The 22,726-nt window shown below is 37.0% G+C and overlaps 1 protein-coding gene across 2 annotated transcripts in view; it reads right to left on the bottom strand.

The window, feature by feature from the left end:
* Positions 1–22,726, bottom strand: part of SRBD1 (S1 RNA binding domain 1) — a 192,504-nt gene that overhangs the window by 73,790 nt on the left and 95,988 nt on the right. For both annotated transcript variants that reach the window (XM_047068610.1, XM_047068609.1), the window contains exons 14-15: positions 22,371–22,462; positions 13,645–13,727 (exon numbers count right to left, since the gene is read on the bottom strand). In XM_047068610.1, the coding sequence (XP_046924566.1) occupies positions 13,645–13,727; positions 22,371–22,462 (175 nt within the window). The remainder of the gene's footprint in view (positions 1–13,644; positions 13,728–22,370; positions 22,463–22,726) is intronic.

A 22,726-nucleotide genomic window follows, 5' to 3' on the forward strand; every position in this document is an offset into this window, starting at 1 on the left:
CAAACTAGTACATATGAATGCTAGTCATATTATGGCACCATTATTATAACTTACTAACAATTCCTTAAACATTGATTCTACCTAACTCTGCCCTGTAAATAAGCACTAGAAAGATGATCACCCACAGTTTTGTCCTACGCTATATCTCTGAAATGACCATTTCAAATAATAGGACCAACAAACAATATTTAATTTTTAAAATTTACAGAAGAAAAATTCAAATTTGTGAAATGAGAAAAAATTTTAAGATAGTGTTAGAACTTTGCATTAAAGAGTACTTGGTGAGTTCTTTATAGATTTTGGATACTAGCCCTTTGTCTGATATGTCATTTGCAAATATTTCGGCCAACAGGCACATAAAAAGATGCTCAACGTCACTCCTCATCAGGGAAATACAAATCAAAACCACACTCAGATACCACCTCACGCCAGTCAAAGTGGCTAAAATGAACAAATCAGGAGACTATAGATGCTGGCGAGGATGTGGGGAAATGGGAACCTTCTTGCACTGTTGGTGGGAATGCAAACTGGTGCAGCCACTCTGGAAAACAGTGTGGAGGTTCCTCAAAAAATTAAAAATAGATCTACTCTATGACCCAGCAATAGCACTGCTAGGAATTTACCCAAGGGATACAGGAGTGCTGATGCATAGGGGCACTTGTACCCCAATGTTTATAGCAGCACTTTCAACAATAGCCAAATTATGGAAAGAGCCTAAATGTCCATCAACTGATGAATGGATAAAGAAGTTGTGGTTTATATACACGATGGAATACTACTTGGCAATGAGAAAGAATGAAATCTGGCCTTTTGTAGCAATGTGGATGGAACTGGAGAGTGTTATGCTAAGTGAAATAAGTCATACACAGAAAGACAGATACCATATGTTTTCACTCTTATATGGATCCTGAGAAACTTAACAGAAGACCATGGGGGAGGGGAAGGGAAAAACAAAAAACAAAAAACATGGAGGGAGCCAAACCATAAAAGACTCTTAAAAACTGAGAATAAACTGAGGGTTGATGGTGGGTGGGTGATGGGTATTGAGGAGGGCACTTGTTGGAATGAGCACTGGGTGTTGTATGGAAACCAATTTGACAATAAATTTCATATTTAAAAAATAAAAAAATTAAAAAAAAAAGTGGTGCAAAATTAGGGACTTAAAGATGAAAATTTCAAGGAATATTATCAAGAGAAATTCAACTTAATAACAAATGTGGTTTTTTTTCTCATTTTCACTGAAAATTGAAAGTAGCTGTTTTTTCCTGACTCTTTAAAACTTCATAGTCACACACACACACATACATGAATGTAAGGAAGAAATTAAAACCAACTGGAACCAACTGCAATTCCCATTCCATGCCCATCCAAGGTAATCACAATTGTAAATTCCAGTGCTTATTTCTATATTCTTACTATAGATACTGGTATTCACAAATAGTATGCAGTATTACTTTTCATATTTAAAATTTTTATACCAATCCTATAATAATGTACATACTTATGAAGTTTATCCATATTAATACCAAAAGCTCTAATTGGGTCATCTCCACTCCTGTATAATATTCCACTGTCTCAGTATAGTCTAGTTTATTTTCCTGTTATCCAGTTGTTGGACATACTGTTTCCAAATTTTCACTGCTATAAATAGTATTTCATTGAATTTCTTATACATGTCTTCCTGTGCACATTTGAGAAAATTCTCAAGGCTATGTATATCTAGCAACAGAATTGTTGACCTGAAAAGAATCCCCATCACCAGCTTTATTAATATCCAATTGCTCTCCAAAGAGGTTGTACCAGTTTATACTCCTACAAGTTATATACAAAATTCCCAAATAGTTGCTAACATCCAAACTGTCAGACTAAGTTTCGACAACCTGAAAGGTTTCCTATACTGGCTTTAGTTTGCATTTCCCCAATTACTAGTGAAAGTGATCATTTAAAAAATATTTGTGTGTGTGCGCGTGTGTGTCTGTGTGTGTGTCTGCTTTTGTCAACTGCCTGTTCATATGCCTTGCCTATTTTTCTGATGAACTGTTGTCTTTTTTCCTCTTGATTTGTAGATCTTTATATATATTCTGGGTCCTTTACAGATTATATGTGTTGCAAATAACGTTCTCCCTGTCTGTGGATTTTCTATATACTGTGTTATGATCCAGAGATGTTTTAAATTTTTTTTTTTCAACGTTTATTTATTTTTGGGACAGAGAGAGACAGAGCATGAACGGGGGAGGGGCAGAGAGAGAGGGAGACACAGAATTGGAAACAGGCTCCAGGCTCTGAGCCATCAGCCCAGAGCCCGACGCGGGGCTCGAACTCACGGACCGCGAGATCGTGACCGATCCAGAGATGTTTTAGATTCCAATGCAGTAAAATGTATTAATCTTTTCCTTTACTGTAGTACTTTTAATGTCATGTGTAATTTTTTTCAATCATCCTAAACAATTACTAGTTTTAAACACCGTGAAAACAGCTTAATGTTTTAGAAATCCTACCACTTTGTGCTGATGTATGAAAACTAAAAGGTGAACTTGAGTAGAAACTGAAATTGATCTCGTTTCATTGTCCAAGGTCAATGATATACAAAGAGTAAGCAAACAAAAGATAAAGGAAATTAGATATTTCATTGTTAATAATTTAAGGCATTATTGATAACAGTTTCTTCAAATCATACTACACATTTCATTTAAAGATAAGTATGGTGTTATACTAGGGAGTGTGTACATATACATGACTTATTACATTGTCGGGAATTTCTAAGAATCTGAGAAAACTGAAGCTAATACTTCAATGAAAAGATGCATAATTCATCCTGAAGTGAAAAAAATACCCAAAAAAAGACATTTTAAAACTAAGTTTAAGGAATAATTACCAAATTGTAATACATGAGTTTATTCATACTCCCAAAGTCAATTACTTGTTTTTGTTCAGTTACACAAATAGTTCAGTTATGGTCACAAATGAATGAAATATCTAAAGTGCAAGGCTAAGTTTGATTTTCATTTACAATACCAGATAAAACAGATTTAGATAACAGGCCATTAGCTGGGACTTACAGTTAAGGGACAAGATTGTAAAAACATTTTGGCAAGGAACTCATCTACGTAAGTGATGCTTGATTTTTAGCACAAATTTCCTCCATGTTTTACTTCTGTGCTTTATCTATTTCAAAATACCGCTTTAGTGTAGGGAGCGAAAATCCAGGTAAAAGTCATCTAAGTGAACATCCACTCTACTCTTTCCTATATCCCACTCTACAATAACAAATAATTAAGGCATTAATATGTTTAAAAGGATTTGGGCAAACAATATGATATTACCTTTTACAGGTATTTTGCAGGCATAATATTATTACCTTTTACAGATCTAAACTAAAACATTTCATAATCCATGTTACCTATAAAACAGTTTTAATAGAGTAATATCACTACTGAAGAGTTGCTTTTTTGTTTTTACCTAGAACTGATCCCACAGTGGGGGAGTAGGGAAATAAAATACAAATTCCCACCTTTGAAGTTCTACCATGAAAAATTTCAGCTGGGAAGATGATTTTCCTTTTACGGTGACTTCTCCATTATCCATAATATTAAGGAATAAAAATGGCCTGGATATAGAAAATCCACTAAGGGTTCCAAAAACTCATTTTGGAACACCACTTCATTCTCTAAAATCATCAAATGATCTAACAGAGAGGCACGAAAGGAGGAAGAGGGCTGTTTTGTCTTTCCTACTTTACTGTACATGTTCATTAACAAATTGTGGTGTTAATGAGCACAAAAGTATCTAAAACACGGTCCAGAGAAGAAATAAAGAACAAGTAAATCCAACTTACTTAAGCTGTGCTCTCAGGATATGAAAAGGCCAAGCTAAACCACACTCTCTATGTCCCACAGAACTCAACAGAGCCAACCCTGCATCATCCTGCTCTCACCCTAGAGTGTTTGCTTGGGAGTAACACCAAGCCACTTTCCAGCAAAGTCTTAGGGGTCAGTTAGGGATATGTTGTCATTCAACCACACTGGCGGCCTCTCTCTCCAGAAATTATGACAGGCATGTGTTTTTAAAATCAGGTCTCCCTATTTTCTAAGACAAGGATTGGAATGCTGCCTTTAACATTTTTAGCTGTTATTAAACCAAAAGCATTTTAGTTTCTATTGAAATAATAATATAGTTTCTATTATTTCATCTAAGTATTTAACATTCTTTCTTTGAATAGCTTTCATTTTTAAAATCAACAATGTTTGTCTAGCTACTTATATTTTAAATCAGAATAAATTCAAGTATTAAATTTATACTCAAAGCATCTAGAGGTCCCAAATGAAAAGAAATTCAGTCCCACTCTGGTTATATTGGAAGTCTATTGTGTCAAGGCTTAAAAATTAAGTGGGCCATTGGTTGGGATATGGATATGGATATGGATATATACATTTTACAACAATTTCTTCCTAATACATATTCCCTATAGAAAGTCTGAATGAAAGTAAAACAGAAAATAAAACCTCCTAATCACACCAACAAAAATATAAATATCAGTCACCAACCAGTTTTTTTTTCTTCAGTGTAAATGCATATCTATGTATTTCAAACAGAAATTGGCTTTATTCTGTATCAATTTTATTGCAATTTTAAAATATTATGTCAAGAACAACTTCTCATGTCATTAAATCCTCCTTGAAAGCCTGTATTAACGGTTGTACAATATTTCAATTGGTGGATATATTATTCTATTGTAGTTGCTTCCAATAATTTTGCTATAATAGCAAACGTGTATAAATCTTATCAGCAATTTTTTTTAATGTTTATTTATTTATTTTGAGAGAGAGAGAGCACAAGCAGGGGAAGGGCAGAGAGAGAGGGAGAGAATACCAAGCAGGCTCTACGATGCCAGCAGAGCCCAATGTGGGGCTCAAACTCACGAACTGTGAGATCATAACCTGAGCTGAAGTCAAAGGTCAGATGCTTAACTGACTGAGCCACCCAGGAGCCTCTGCAGTTCTTCTTTTTTTTTTTTTTTAATGTTTATTTATTTTTGAGAGCGTGCATGCACATGCTAACCAGAAGGGGAGAGGCAGAGAGAGGGAGCAAGAGAATCCCAAGCAGGCTCCATGCTGTATGTGCATAGCCTGACATGGAGCTCAATATCAGGAACCAAAAAATCTTGACCTGAGCTGAAATCAAGAGTTGGAACCCACTAAACCACCCAGGCACCCTTATCAGCAGTTCTTAACATGGCCTTGGAAGAGATCCCTAAAAGGGTAACTACCAGGTCAATGGGATGCATTCTTTAAAAGTGCGTCTTGGGGCGCCTGGGTGGCGCAGTCGGTTAAGCGTCCGACTTCAGCCAGGTCACGATCTCGCGGTCCGTGAGTTCGAGCCCCACGTCGGGCTCTGGGCTGATGGCTCAGAGCCTGGAGCCTGTTTCCGATTCTGTGTCTCCCTCTCTCTCTGCCCCTCGCCCGTTCATGCTCTGTCTCTCTCTGTCCCAAAAATAAATAAACGTTGAAAAAAAAATTTGGAAAAAAAAAAAAAAAAAAAGAAAAAAAAAAGTGCGTCTTGATAGGTATTACTTGCTAGAAATAACAATTTATACTTCCACCAGCAGTGTATGTGAATGATCATTTCACTGTAGCCTTCTCACCTGCACAGATGTTTATCATTTTATTACTTTACTCAATTGTCAGATTGAAATGATATCCCCTTGTTTAATTTGGGTTTCTTTGATAAAGAGAAACATTTTTTTAAGTTTATTTATTTATTTTGAGAGAGAGTGAGTGACCAAGGGAAGGGCAGAGAGAGAGGGAAAGAGAGAATCACAAGCAGCCTCCACGGTATCAGCACAGAGCCTAATGTGAGGCTAGATCCCAAGACCATGAGATTATGACCTGAGTGGTAACCAAGAGTTGGTCGCTTAACAGACTGAGCCACCCAGGTGCCCTGTTAAAGAGAAATTTTTATTTCATCTATGATGAATGGTGTCTAAATGCTCTTTACATATTTTATGTAAAGGTTTTATGTAAAATAATATACAATTGTATGCAAATCAACAAGAACAAAACCTTAATAATAAAATATGTAGTTATCATATGTACATATGTATTTGTGGCAAATAATTTCCCTAGTTCATTATCTAGCTTTAAATTTATGTGTTAAATGACCTAGCAAACATACTCCTAGGTATGTATCTAAAACAAATGAAAATATACATCACAAAAATTTGTACAGAATGTTCATAATAGCATTACTCATAATAGCCAAAAAATGGAAATATCCCAAATTTCTATCACATGATGAATTAATAGACAAAATGTGGTACTATACACATACAATGGAATACCATTTGCCCATAAAAAAGAATGAAGTGGGGCACCTGGGTGGCTCAGTCAGTTAAGCATCCGACTCTGGATTTCGGTTCAGGTCATGATCTCACAGTTTAGGAGTTTAAGCCCCGCATCTGGCTCTGCACTGAGAGTGCAAAGCCTGCTTGAGATTCTCTCCCCCCTCCCCTCTCTGCCCCCCCATGCTTGTGCTTGCTCTTTCTCTCTTCCAAAATAAATAAATAAACTTAAAACAAAAAAGAAAAAATGAAGTAATGACTGTGCCACGGCATGGATGAACCTTGAAAATATTATGCTAAATGAAAGAAGCCAGTCACCAAAAGCCACATACTGTAGGATTCTATTTGTATGAAATATCCAAAACAGACATATCTATAAAAACAAAACAGATTAGTAATTGCCTGGGGCAGGGAAGGAGGGGGCAGTGGAGAGTCACTGCTAATGGTCACCAGGCTTCCTTTTAGGGTGATGAAAATGTTCAAAAATTAGATAGCAATAATAGTTTCATAACCCATTGAATATATAGAAATTCACTGACTTGTACATTTTAAATAGGTTAATTTATGTATGTATGTATGGTATGTGATCATATCTTAATAAAGCTGCTTTTAAAATTTTATGTGTTGGGGCGCCTGGGTGGCGCAGTCGGTTAAGCGTCCGACTTCAGCCAGGTCACGATCTCGCGGTCCGTGAGTTCGAGCCCCGCGTCGGGCTCTGGGCTGATGGCTCAGAGCCTGGAGCCTGTTTCCGATTCTGTGTCTCCCTCTCTCTCTGCCCCTCGCCCGTTCATGCTCTGTCTCTCTCTGTCCCAAAAATAAATAAACGTTGAAAAAAAAATTTGGAAAAAAAAAAAAAAAAAAAAAGAAAAAAAAAAGTGCGTCTTGATAGGTATTACTTGCTAGAAATAACAATTTATACTTCCACCAGCAGTGTATGTGAATGATCATTTCACTGTAGCCTTCTCACCTGCACAGATGTTTATCATTTTATTACTTTACTCAATTGTCAGATTGAAATGATATCCCCTTGTTTAATTTGGGTTTCTTTGATAAAGAGAAACATTTTTTTAAGTTTATTTATTTATTTTGAGAGAGAGTGAGTGACCAAGGGAAGGGCAGAGAGAGAGGGAAAGAGAGAATCACAAGCAGCCTCCACGGTATCAGCACAGAGCCTAATGTGAGGCTAGATCCCAAGACCATGAGATTATGACCTGAGTGGTAACCAAGAGTTGGTCGCTTAACAGACTGAGCCACCCAGGTGCCCTGTTAAAGAGAAATTTTTATTTCATCTATGATGAATGGTGTCTAAATGCTCTTTACATATTTTATGTAAAGGTTTTATGTAAAATAATATACAATTGTATGCAAATCAACAAGAACAAAACCTTAATAATAAAATATGTAGTTATCATATGTACATATGTATTTGTGGCAAATAATTTCCCTAGTTCATTATCTAGCTTTAAATTTATGTGTTAAATGACCTAGCAAACATACTCCTAGGTATGTATCTAAAACAAATGAAAATATACATCACAAAAATTTGTACAGAATGTTCATAATAGCATTACTCATAATAGCCAAAAAATGGAAATATCCCAAATTTCTATCACATGATGAATTAATAGACAAAATGTGGTACTATACACATACAATGGAATACCATTTGCCCATAAAAAAGAATGAAGTGGGGCACCTGGGTGGCTCAGTCAGTTAAGCATCCGACTCTGGATTTCGGTTCAGGTCATGATCTCACAGTTTAGGAGTTTAAGCCCCGCATCTGGCTCTGCACTGAGAGTGCAAAGCCTGCTTGAGATTCTCTCCCCCCTCCCCTCTCTGCCCCCCCATGCTTGTGCTTGCTCTTTCTCTCTTCCAAAATAAATAAATAAACTTAAAACAAAAAAGAAAAAATGAAGTAATGACTGTGCCACGGCATGGATGAACCTTGAAAATATTATGCTAAATGAAAGAAGCCAGTCACCAAAAGCCACATACTGTAGGATTCTATTTGTATGAAATATCCAAAACAGACATATCTATAAAAACAAAACAGATTAGTAATTGCCTGGGGCAGGGAAGGAGGGGGCAGTGGAGAGTCACTGCTAATGGTCACCAGGCTTCCTTTTAGGGTGATGAAAATGTTCAAAAATTAGATAGCAATAATAGTTTCATAACCCATTGAATATATAGAAATTCACTGACTTGTACATTTTAAATAGGTTAATTTATGTATGTATGTATGGTATGTGATCATATCTTAATAAAGCTGCTTTTAAAATTTTATGTGTTGGGGCGCCTGGGTGGCGCAGTCGGTTAAGCGTCCGACTTCAGCCAGGTCACGATCTCGCGGTCCGTGAGTTCGAGCCCCGCGTCGGGCTCTGGGCTGATGGCTCAGAGCCTGGAGCCTGTTTCCGATTCTGTGTCTCCCTCTCTCTCTGCCCCTCCCCCGTTCATGCTCTGTCTCTCTCTGTCCCAAAAATTAAAAAAAAAAAAAAAAAAAATTTATGTGTTAATATACTGTAGTCTATTAAGACTTACCAAAAAAGTATATTTGTCTCTAACTCTAGAAGTTTTTAATACTGCATATGTTTTGAAGCTATGTTGTTAGATAACATAGAATGTTCAGGGCAATTACATCTTTTTGGGAAACTGTATCTGTTATTAATATGAAATATCCCTTTTTGACCTCGTTAATGCATTTTCCCTTAAATTCTATTTCATCTGATGCTAGCAGTACTATGACTTGCTTTTTCATTTGTGTGGAATATTTTTCTCCACATTTCTAATTTCAAGGTTGCTTTTTTCTTTAGAACTATCTCACACAGACATACAGCTAAGAGCTGAGTTTTATTTTTAAAAGTCTGGGATTCTACTACAAGGGGAATTCAACCCATTCACCTTTACCTATTACCTATACTTATTCCTGTCATCACATACTTTATTTATTTACGATACTTCCTTGTTTTCTCCGCCTTTGGTTGGAATGATTAACTTCTAATTTTTTAGTCTCATGATTTACATTAAATGTCCTATTTGCGGTTATTCTTCATACATTTCAGATTATGCTTCTCTAAACAAGTGTAGAGCTAATCTATATCTTAATCGTTTTCCTGAAAAAGAATTCTAATACTTCACTTCTTTTTCTTCTGCCTCCCATTTTAAGCTGACATATTTAAAGATGAACATCATAGATCAGAAACTATGAGGCTCAACATTTTACTGCAAAGCTCTCCACTGTTTCTTTACCTCAATACTGTGTCTTCATGACATGCCTTTCCCTTCTTTGGTCCCTACTCCCCCCTTTTCGGGCTCAGGAGTACTTCCATAAATAATTCTTTCAAAGAAGATCTGTAACAATCCAAAAAGGTAAATCACTGTAGGTCCAAAAATGTTTTTATTTTCTGCTCACATTGAATTGCTGATTTGTCTGAATATAGAATTATGGGCTCAAATAAAATTTTTCCCACAACTTCAAAACTACTGCATTTTATCTTGTATGACTTGTTTTTCCCTATAATAGGACTGCTTCTTTTCTTTGGAAGTGAATTGTGTGCTCTCTGGAAGCTTTTAGTCAGTTCCTCCTTTATCACTAGCATTCTGTAATTTCATATGAAGGTGTCTGAGTGTAGGTCTTCAGTTATTCTTTTATTCAGTACTCACTGGGCTTTTTAAAGACTTGTCTGTCATCAGTCTGGAGAAATTTCCTCCTATCATTTCTGTGAGTTTAACTCTCTTCCATTGTCTTTATTTGAATTTTCTGGAAGATGAATGTTGAAGCTTTAAAATGGCCTCAAAACAAAACAAAAATAGAAAAAAATAAAAATAAAATGGACTCTATATATGACTTTTTGTTCATACTGTCCATCTTTCTCAGTTTAAGACTGCATTCTGAAGAATCTCTTAGCTCGATCTTTCAATTCATTAATTTCTTTCTAGCTGTGTCCACTTTATTCCATTTGTGTTGGTTTTTTTTTTTATCTTGACAAGCGTATTTCTTAATGCTAAGATTGGTTTAATTCATTCTATCCTAGGTTTGTTTTATACATACAATAACCTCTCTTACCTCTCTGAATATTAATTTTAGTTATTTCAAAGTCTATTGCCTATTCATGGTTTGTTATTTTTTGCTTATTACATTTGGTGCTTCTTTTTGCTAAGATAGGTTTCCCTCAAATGTTTAGTGATTCTTAGTAGCAAAGTCATTTCAGAGTCTCCATTTGTCTGTGTGTGCTGTTTTTGTTTACCATCTCACGAACCGCGAGATCAAGCCCCACCGTCAGCGCAGAGCCTGCTTGGGATTCTCTCTCTCCCCCTTTCTCTGTCCCTCCCCTGCTTGCTCTAACTCTTTCTCTCTTTCTTTGATGCCAGTAGCTTATTAGCCTACCTGGGTTATCTAGCATCTGGTGATAATGTAGGGAATGTGAGATATGATGCCTGGTGTCAGGCATATGTCAGGAGTTTGTCTTCCCAGCATGAGGCTCCTTGAGCTTCCTGACAATCAGAGGCTACCTGAGGGATCTCCCAGCCTCTCTGTGGCCTCTGGGTTATACCCAGTGCTTCAGCTTGGATTCATGGTATATGGAAGAAGAGCATCAGTATGGGACTAGTCACTCTATATGCATTTCCTTATCTAATACTACAGGCCTCCTCCCCACTATTTGAACATGACTGGTTTGAGAACACTATTGATCTGTATATTTTGAGCTATTGCTCCATTAGGTTTTATTTTTCCATGGATTTGCTTCCTCATGCTTAAGAGCTTTCAGGAATTCCTGAAATTTCCATCCACCAACCCTTTCTTCTTTTCCCATGTTATCAATTTACTCATGTAAATACATGTTTATATGGATACCAATAAACATGTTCACCTTCTCTGTCATCTTATGGAAGGTCGAGCTGTGGATATGACAGTGGTAGTGGTAGTGTAGTTAAAGGATATCATAAGATATGACAGTTTACCATCTTGATCACTTTCTCAGTGTCATTATTTGCTGAGAAGCATGTATTCCAATGTTAACATGACCGTTCCTCTAAATCTCAGACTTGTATACACAACTTCTATTTGCCATCTCTTGGATTTCTTACAGGCATCTCAAACTTAACGCATTCAAAATTGAATTACTCATCTTATCCCCACCAAATCTGTTCTAGTCAGGCGTCATCCACATACCAGGACCCTTGGAGCAAATTCTGGACAATTCCCTTTCCTCCAATTATTACCAAGTAGTCCCTGCAAGAGATTTAATTTCTTTCCATGTCTACTGCTATTAACTTTGTCCAAGCCACATCATCTCTCACCTGAGCTATATAAGTCTCTGAACTGGTCTTAACTGCTTCTCCTCTTCCCTTCTAAGGCATTCTCCCCAGATTAGCCAGAGCCAATGTTTAAAAATACAAATCTGATCATATCATTCCCTTGCATAAAGCTCTACCATTACTTCTCACTGCTATTGGAATGAATTCCAAACTCTTTCATGTTAAATGCTATATATCTGAAGAATCTGGAGGCTAGGTCTCTGCTATTTATTAAAGACTTTTTTGATGCCAATAGCTTATTAGCCTGCCTGGGTTCTATGAGCTTGACTGTTCTTTGTTCTACTACCTTGCTGAGGCATTCCACAACTTCATCTTGAACTAATATAGCCACAATTCCTCTTAACTACAATGCCTATATAATAAAATTGCTTAGTTGTACTCTTTAGATACTAGGCATTTCTATCTATCTAAAGCTAGGTCTGTCCTTTCAGCAACAATCCTTCCCAAATGAACAAGTCAAAGGTCTAGATGCTTCTTAGTCTAACTTGCTATAAAATGGGAATACTCTGAGGCACCTGGGTGGCTCAGTCGGTTAAGCCTCCAACTCTTGATTTCAACTCAGGTCATGATCTCACAGTTCGTTGGATCAAGTTCTACTGTCAGCAGAGAGCCTGCTTGGAATTCTCTCTCTCCCCCTTTCTCTGCCCCTCCCCTGCTTGCTCCAGCTTACTCGCTCTTTCTCTCTCTCACTCTCATAATAAACAAACATTAAGAAAAATGGGGGGCACCTGGGTGGCTCAGTCGGTTAAGCATCTGACTCTCGGTTTCAGCTCAGGTCATGATCTCACGGTTTTGTGAGTTCAAGCCCCATATAGGGCTCCAAGCTAACAGTGCAGAGCCTACTTGGGATTCTCTGTCTTCCTCTCTCTCTCTCTCTCTCTCTCTCGCTCTCGCTCTCGCTCTCACTCTCTCTGCCCCTCCCCCACTTATGCTATCTCTGTCTCTCTCAAAATAAGTAAATAAACTTAAAAACTTTTGAAAGAAAGAAAGAAAGAAAGAAAGAAAGAAAGAAAGAAAGAAAGAAAGAAAGAAAGAAAAGAAAAGAAAAATGGGAATACTCCCAGAGGGCACCTAGCTGGCCCAGTCAATAAAATGGGAAAACTCCCAGTTTAAGTCTAGTATATTAGTTCAGGCTTTGCCAATGTGTGATTCTGAATAAAAATCTTAATTACTGTAGGGCACAGCTTTCTTTTCTGTCAAATAATTTCTAAAATCTCTTCCATTTCTAGTGGTCACAGATTCCGTGCTCTAATACATTTCCTTAGAGAAAAGTATAGAACGTATCATTCAGCTCCCATGGCAATTACACAGAAGATAACATTGATTTCAGGTTTAGAAAAGACTTGCATTGAAGAGAAAAATAATTCAACTCAAGGTTTCTAAAGATAAGCTACCATGGATTCACTTTGCGAAGATTTAGTGTCGGCTTTGATTGCCCAATGAACACATACGACCTCAAGAACTGAAAATACAGTAACAACAAGAAGCACCACTACCATGACTGCTACACAGTAACAATTGAAAGGCTTTAGCTCATCCTGGGTAATGGCCAAAAATTAATTATAATAATCAAATAGGAACAGAAAAAAGAAAGAAGGCACAGTAAGTACCAAAGGCTTCTTCCTCAAAGATCAATAAAGATCAATATTTCATACTGGTTTACACAAAGAGCCAACATATTCACCTTGCTTCATATCCTCTCCTTTTTTATAATAATGGTAAAAGGAGAGACTCTCTGGATTAAGTTACTAGTTGGAGCTAATGTTTTAATAATCTTTAAATCGGACTACAGTCAATTCTAAATCTTGATCTAAACCATAAACACCAGAAAAAAAGTTCCCTCCTTCCCTAATAACATAACTCCTAACTACCTTCCCATAAACTGTAAAACCTTTGGAAGTGGGAATCTATTTCCACTGACACCTAATTACGGTGCCAAGTTTGCATACTATTGATGGGTTTCATAAAGTAAATGACCCACACTGCTTTACCTGGTACATTCCGACTCCAATGTGCTTCGGCTCAATTTTCACCAGCTCAGCTAATGGGTCTTGTACACGCCTTGCTATGGAAACTGAAAAAACAGAAAATAAGTATGGCTTAATGTGAAAAGCAGTATCCAGATAATTACTTATGTTACTTCCTCATAATGCAAGTATTTAATTCCTTCCCTCTTCTCCCACACAAGGAGACCAGCAATTTAAGTTTCAAAGTATCTTTTTTTTTTTTTCACACAAAAAAATTAAAGGCAAAATTTCAGGATTAATTTTGTTACCAGAATCCCTAGGCATTTCTGAGCACAAACAGGTTGAAAGGGTTATACATTTGGAAAAACACAGAAAACAGTTACTATGCGTACACAATTATCTGTTCATTCTTTGAACACAGCATAGTAGGGCACCTCACGCTTTAACAAACAAGTATATATATATTTGTTTTACTTTTAAATAATCCTGATTATGACATACATTTGCACATCAAATATGTTACTAGGACAAGATCCTGATAATGATGAGTAACTGACGGAATCATATTTTACTGCAACCAGAGACCACGTCAGTTGCTTGTTGAACACACTTGTACTGCCTTAAATACGATTGCAAGTTTGATTGTGATCCAAGTCTCAAATGCTTGACTCTTAACACATTCACAGTTCTAAATCACAACCCTTTCTTGAACATCACAATCCATGTTCAAGAGATTTGAGTTAGCTTCAAACATTCCTTTATCTGTTGTCATGGTTTTATGCTTGGTCATCATTTATTGTCTTTTTTTTTTTTTTTTTTTTTTTACAAAATGTTAACAAAATTTCATATCTAATTTAGATTAAAAGATAGATTTAGCTGGAGAAAAGAAATGTAATATGAATACTAAGGATGCCTCCAAAGACAGCTCTTTTTTTTTTCTTTTCCCCAGTAATATAGTTACATTGGGTCCTTACCTAAAAACAGCTTTCTTCTAAATTCAAGAAAGCTAGTCAGTGTCATCTACTTACACAGACGGTTGGATGAAATACAAACTCAGTTAGTAAAAACATGAAGGCCATCAGAGGAGATCCCATGCCTGTTCTTGTGTTAAACTGTTCAAGGTCTGGCAACAGAAGCCACTTCATGCAAGGGACTATCATGTTCTCTTGTCACTGATTTGTACCATCTCTTCACCAGAGATAAGACCTACTCTGAGCATCAAGTTCACTGCATGGTCACTCAAGTCTTTTTCATATCTTTATTATTACTTCTAACATACAGTGACAATGGCAGCTTACAAAGCTAGCAGACAGCGATAAGCTGGTGTCATATAATCTGCCTATTTCCCCACCAAAGAGATGGGAACTCCAAGGCCTTCACATACACTTTCTTTTCAAACCTCACAAAAGGTTAATAATGAGTGCAAGCACTGCAGGTTACAGGGGAAATGCCTCCCCCCAGTAATCACACGTATAATTACACAGTAAGAATAGATGCCACCAGGGAAACATCTCATAGTCTCTGAAAGCAAGCAGCATTCCTTTATTCTAGCCAATAAGACTGATTTTCAAACACATACATAGTCAAAATACTTTCAGATTTAAAACAAAAAACAAACAAACAAGAACCCACAACAGTAAACCAAGTGAAAAAATACAGGCATCAGAACATTCATTGCAGGAAGGCAATATTAGAAATAAAAAAAAAAAAAAGATATTAAATAAGTAAATCTCTCAAATCTACCCCTTCAGGAAAACCCACATTATGAAAATCTATACTTAGAAACTGGTTAGACAGTTGTATAAGTTGTTAAGTGTGAGCAGATTTCCATATTTTAAAAAGTTTTTAAATACACAAAAGGGTTTTAACTTATTTTCGACCTGGTTCCTCCCTAACTGGTTCACTGCTAGCATCTCCTCTGTTCATCCTGATATTGCTAAATGCAGCAACAATAAACTGGACATGACAGTTCTCCAGTTTGAAATTACAGTGTCCCCAATACACAACCTCTACATAGATCCTAATATTCCCAGAATTGGTGTTTTGCTTTCAGATGCTACTCACTCTACAGAGCATAAAAACCCAAGCATGGGAGAGATGGGAGACAAGAGGAAAATGACCATTGTTCATTTGAAGGATGTTCATTGTTCTTGAAGGAGGTAACTTAAACATTGTTTGAAGTAGCACTGGAAAGTTGTATGTCCAGGCTTTCAAGAGAAGATGGTACTGTCAGGGTACACAAGAAAGAAGTTATTTAATTAACAGTAATGCCTACCCGTAGGTTGAGAATGATCAGGCTGACAACAGATTCCTGAAGGTAAGAGACAGATAGGTAGCTCAGGCAAAGGGAATTATATAGACTGCTGATAAAGAGAATGAAGAGAAAGGAAGAGTCATGGCCCAAAGGTTGGGGACACATTCACACTGTGAGGTAGAGAAGAAAAGGTTGACACAGTGAAAGAGACAGAGAATAAACGGGAGGAAAGTATAGCAGTAGATAGAAAACAAAATTCTAGAAAATGTTTAACACAGAGTTACCATATGTCCCCCAATTTTTACTCGTAGGTGGTATACACTCAAGAAAAGTGAAAACATATGTCTACATAAAATGTTATTCATGAATGTTCATAGCAGCATCATTTATAACAGCCAAAAAAGTGAAAGCAACCCAAATATCTATCAACAGATGAACGAATGAACAAAATGTGATATACTCATACAATGGAAAGTTATTTGGCAATGGGAAGGAATGAAGTGCTGATACATGCTACAGCGTGAATGAACCTTGAAAATATTATGCTAAAGTGGAAGAAGCCATGTACAAAAGACCACATGTTGTAATGATTCCATTTATATGAAATGTTGGCAATAGGCAAATCCATACAGACAGAAAGTAGATTCGTATTTATCAGAGGCTGGGGGAAGAGGGCAAGGGGGACTGTTGCTAATGGGTGCTGGGTTTCTATTTGGGATGAAACTGTTCTACAGTTAGATAGAGGTGATGGCCGCACAATTCTGACTGTACTAAAACATACTGACTTATCCACTTTAAAAGGGCAAATTTGAGGCTGTGAAGTTATATGTCAATGAAGTGGTTATGTATTTTTATTTTTTTTTTAGGTTTATTTATTTATTTTGAGAGAGAGGGAGAAAGCACAAGTGGGGGAGGAAAAGAGAGAGAGGGAGAGAGAGAGAGAATCCTAAGCAGGCTTTGCCCTGCCAGAGCAGAGCCCGACGTGGGGCTTGAACTCATGAATCATGGGATCATGACCTGAGCTGAAATCAAGTCAGATGCTTAATCAACTGAGCCACCCAGGCACCCCTATATTTTTTTAAATGTAGTATATTCAAACATATGCCAAATACTATTTTGCCCACATGATGTCAATATATCTCTATATCACTGTTACTATTCACCATTGTTCAGGAAATTCTAGTCAACGCAACTGAACAAGAAAAGGAAGGTATAATTACTGAAGAGATAGAAACTAGATGATGATGATGATGACGACGATTTGCAGATGATGACTGACTACCTAGAAAACCCAAGCAAGTCAACTGAAAAAATATCAAAACTAGCAACATTTCAACTGGCTGGTTTTAAAAGACACCCAGACAATAACTAAGCAGTACCATATGCCATCAACAACCAATAAGAAAATACCACAGAGGACAATCCATTTACTGTGTTGTATATCGCCTGCGAGTAATAAAAATAAAGTGTACAGGGGCCCCTGGATGACTCAGTCGGTTAAACATCCAACTTTGACTCATGGTTTGTGAGTTTGAGCCCCACATCGGGCTCTGTGTCTGACAGCTCAGAGCCTGGAGCCTGCTTCTGTGTCTCCCCCTCTCTCTGCCCCTCCCCTGCTCACGCTCTGTGTCTCTGTCTCTCAATAATAAATAAATGTTAAAAAAAATTTTTTTTTAAGTGTACAGAATGTAGATAAAAGTGCCAATTTAACAGAAAGAAGTTCACTTTATATTCTAGAGATTTAAAAATATTAATTAAATGGCTCTAAAATTTATATGGAAAAAAAGAAATGCATAAGAAAAGCACCATTAAGGGGCATCTTGGTGGCTCGGTTGGTTAAGCATCCGACTTCAGCTCAGGTCATGATCTCGTAGTTCTGAGTTCAAGCCGTGCATCAGTCTCTGTGCTGACAGCTCGGAGCCTGGAGCCTGCTTCCAATTCTCTGTGTGTGTGTGTGTATGTCTCTCTCTCTCTCTCTCTCTCTCTCTCTCTCTCTGCCCCTCCCGCGCGCGCGCGTCTGGTGTGTGTGTGTGTGTGTGTGTGTGTGTGTGTGTGTGTGCGCGCGCATGCGCTCTCTCTCAAAAATAAATTAAAAAAAACATTAAAAAAAGAAAAGTGCCATTAAAAGAAGATTAAAGCAAATCACATCATAAGCCACAGTAATTGAGAGCTTCTTGCATTGTGGCACATTAGACAGACCAATGAAAAGATGACAAAAAGGATACGTAGGAATTTAGTCTTTAATATATGGCAACTTCTTAAATGGGAAAAATGTAACTCGATGTGTAAAGGGAGACAACTCAACTGCTACTGAGACAAAATTAAGCATTAGAGGGAAAAATTCTGTTAGTTACACCAAAAAGAGGGGCAGGGAGCACAGACTGAGTGCTAAAGGTAAGCAACCAGAGCTTCGGCATGTGGTTAGGCAGGATGTACGGTGTACAACCTGCACCACTGTATGCAGCACCCTTGAAAGCACTGTTTCCCTCTCCTTCATAATATGCCTTCTATCTGAAGCATAAAAAGGTATGGGTTTTGGTCTTCAGTTCTATGAAATATCTAGACTCTTAAAGCTTCTAAAGCAAATAAACTTCCTGCTTAAAAGACTGTAATAACTGTATTCTCCTAAATCTGCCTTATTCTGGGGGTGCCTGGGTGGCTTGGTTGGTTGAGTATCCAATAAAAATTTGCCTTATTCTGTTATCTAAAAATATGGCATATTCTGTTATCTAAGAATATCAAAGTAGAAATTTTTATTTCTAAAGTCCAACACTCACCTCATTTTAAATTTCCTCTTGCCATCAGACAGCAACAGAGGAAGGTAAGTAAAATTTCCCAGTGCTGTCTTTTTTCATTCAACAACTCCAAATAAGAATTTTTTCATTATAAAGCTTATTAATGATCTTGATCCCCTAATTAATAACTACATTTCTGAACAAGAAGCTGACAAATCTGTTGACCTGATAAAAATATTCTTTATCTTGATTGTGGTGTCAGTGGTTGTGGTTACCCGACTAGTTTAAGCTTTTCAAAATGCATAGACAAATTCAAAAATTCACCTAAAAAGGGTGAATTTTATTTTATGTAAAGTTTATTTAAATGAATGAAATATCTTTCATTTCTCTAAGGATGTAAAAGTTTTTCTTCTTTTTCTAAAGTCTTTATTTCACCCAAGTGGCTTCTGTACTGTCCCCTCCCCACCCCCACCACCATCTATCTTTAACAGTGTAAGTTTCCTTAAATGACAGGTGACCCTTGACTGTCCATCAGGAAGAGGGTACCAAAAAGCTGCCTCTAAGTGCGTTGCCTAAATGTGAAGTTTATCAGCTGTGGGCTTCATTATATGGTGATTTGGCCCATTTCTGTTTGTACCTCTGATCTCAGTTCTTTAGGTATTTTTTCTTGTCTAGGTGTCAGAATTCCCCTGTCTCCTGCATGGAGGACTTAGTGCTCTCCAAGATCTCTACATCAGCATGTAAGTAATTATTTAATCCCTTCTTCAGTAGGTATCCCAACTCTCATGTATAACCTGTGTCCTCCAGTATACAGACTTTCTGTTTAGCCCTCTCCAGAGAAACAAATCTCCGGTCTTCTGCAAAGGTGAAAGAACAATCACTTAACGGTGTGGAATGGAAGGTCTTTTTTTTTTTAATTGAAGTGAAATTACGTAACATAAAATTAACCAATGAGTACAATTCAGTGGCATTTATTATACTTACACTGTTGTACAAACCACCACCTCTATCAAGTTCCAAAACAGTTTCAACGCCCCCCAAAGAAAACCCTGTACCCATTAAGCAGTCCCTCTTCATTTTCTCCTCTTCTCAGTGCCCGATGACAATCAATCAGCTTTCTGCTTTTATAGCTCAGCCTATTTTGTACATTTCATATAAATGTAACCATACAATATGTGGCGTTTCGTGTTGGCTTCTTCTACTCAGCATGTTCCCAAGATTCATCCATGTTGTGGCACATGTCAGTACTTCTTTTCTATGGCTAAAAATAATATCCCATTGTATGGATATACCACATTTTGTTTATCCATTCAGCCACAGATGGACTTTGGGTTGTTCCCAGCTTTGGGCTATTGTGAATAGTGCTGCTATAAGCACAGTGTACAAGTATTTTGTTTGAGTCCTTGTTTTCAACTTTGAGTATACACCTAGGAGTGGAATTGCTGGGTTTAACTTGGTCTAATTGCCCTTTAAACAAAACTTTCAACCAATCCTCTTACTTTAGACCCACCCACTGCCCTGACAAGATACTTCTAAAGGTAACCTGGTGAATTTCCTGAACCTATAAGGGTTCCATGACCACTTCAGGTTAGTTCTCTGTTTTCTACATGCTCTCTTAGTATTCAACTCTCTCAAGTTGGCTACCTTACTTCTTATTCAGTCATCTGCTTTCTAGCTTCAAAATGATTGTTGCTGTTCTTTCCTCTCCATCCTCCTTGTCCTGAGTTTCTGCCTTCTTTCTGTCATGTTACTGTCATTTTGGTGGGAGTTCAGAAAGGAGTAAAGGAATAACAGGTATACTCAATCTTCTTGTTTAAGTCAGAAATCTATAATAAACATTTTAATATCACCTACCTACTATTCTATCTATCCAATTGAAATTCCTCTCATGTATGATGAACTTATTATGGGAGACTATAAGCACATATAAGGATAACCTCTGCTTTCAATAAGCTGACAAACAGGTCAGAAGATGTAGTGATCGGAAGGTCATCTTACGTTATGTTTAACACTGTATGAATGTTAAGGTTCTGTTACGTTCAGACAGAGTAAACTTACAGAGGGTTAAAAAGTAAAACCCACACCCATAGGTAGCACAGGTCTCAAATGAAGTATAAAGTCATCCCTGGCATCAGTCACTAGGAAAGAGAAGGACCTCTGGTCAGAAATCATGAATTGAAAAGGTGGCGGCCCTAGAAAACCAAGAATAGAGACTCCGAGCTTCTTTCAGCATTTGCCTTCAGGACCACTCCTGGAAGACTCAATATGTCTAGGTAGATTTTTTCAGTTGATATGGATCAAACATAGTCACTGCCATACGAGAGCAAGCTAAATCACAGAAGGAAGGCATACCTGCGGTGAATCACACACTGAAGACACAGCCAGCCTTTGGAATCTGAGTAAGTAGGACCATATAATGATTCCTCTTTTTATTATCTCCTATTTTCAGAGTCTTGTTGGGATGTTGTAATCCTGTCTCACCCACAACACTGTGACAATTACACACCCATGCAGGCCAGTGGTGAAGAGGAAACAGCAGCCCCCATAGCAGTGGTAGGTCTGAGAGACTGCCACCCCCCAGACGATATTTCTCTCAAACATTCTGTTAGAAGATTATCTTTCAGTGCCACCAACTTGGAAGGTTTTGAATTTTATTATTTAAGAAAGAAAAAAGTATCCTTTTATTATAGAAGTACATATATATACACTTATTCGTTATGTGGCCTCTTTAAGCCTTGGTTTCCTCATCTGTAAAGTGGGAATAATCAATGTCTAAAAGGGCAACTATGAGACTAAGGCAATTATTAGCAGTTCCCAATATGATTACTATATCTCCTCCTCCGACCGAGCACATGGCAAGGAGACAAAGCCCACACTGAACTGCTGTGACAGGGAAAAGTTTCACAGAAGGATCAAAATTTTGAGCTGGGATCTGAGTTTGAGAAGATGACCATGTTAGACTGTATCATGGAGCAAACAATCAAAGGGAAACTACAAGCTCTTTTGGATGTAAGTAGGCTTTTAGCCTCAGATTAATGCAAAAAATTTCAAATATGTATCTCCAGGTACATATTTCAAGAATAGCCAATGAAACTTGAAGAATAGCCAATGAAATTTTAAGTTAAAATTTTTTTCAAAAGTCCGTTTCTAACAAAGTCTAAATTTCCAGCTATTACACAGAAAAATGTTCTGACCAGAGTCAACATTTTCCTTATAATACAAATTATTTTCACAGGACATATCAAACTATCTTAATTTCTTCACACACAAGATTTTAACTATTCCACAAAACAGAAACCAAGCAACTTAATGTGACTAAACTCAAAGCAGGCTGTTTTAAACATTAAATGAAACCGCATTAGCAAGACAAGAGAAACTGGTCATCTGACAAATATTTAGCAATAAACTATGCGTGTTTAATTTGCAATATAAATATATTTAGGTTAATATATTAATTTTGCCAATAAAAAGCTATAATAAATAATATTTTATAGTAATAATATGAGATCTTAGAGTATCTTATTAATTTTATTATTAACTTTCAAGCATTTAATTTTACTAAAGGCATTTTGGGCTAATTTCTAGTATTCTTCCTCTTCTGTTCCATAATTCTAATTATCCTAATCAACCACTTTCTTCCTAATATGCCAATTCTTACGTATATATCTTCTAAATGATTTTGGATAAATATTTTGCTTGCTTAAAACATAAGTCCAAAGTATCACAGTCACATGCTTTTGTGATGATTCGTAGTTTCTTACCTGCACTTCTCAAATTAGGGTCCAGCCCCGGCATCTCTTTGTTAGCTTCAGGGCTGACACTGTAGATTGATGCCCCTGCTTCACTGACGATACTGAGAAGAAACAAAAGGGGGAATATAATTTTCCAAACTTTCTGCCTGGTCGAAGAAAATAAATGAATAAGACTGGGTATTATAAGAAAAAAAAAACAAAACACCTGTTCTCTTTTTATTTCAGTGGTACCTATAGCATTTAATTTTTCATAAACATAAAGTGATAAAGTAATGTTTGTGTTCTGCACAGAGGAAATAGAGGTTTATTATTTTTTAGGTTTATTTATTTTTTGAGAGAGAGAGAGAGAGACAGAGAGAGAGTGA

Source organism: Lynx rufus, unplaced genomic scaffold, assembly GCF_022079265.1.
Source record: "Lynx rufus isolate CCGP_SWC_20201006 ecotype Redwood Valley unplaced genomic scaffold, mLynRuf1.p SCAF_8, whole genome shotgun sequence".
NCBI lineage: Eukaryota > Metazoa > Chordata > Mammalia > Carnivora > Felidae > Lynx > Lynx rufus.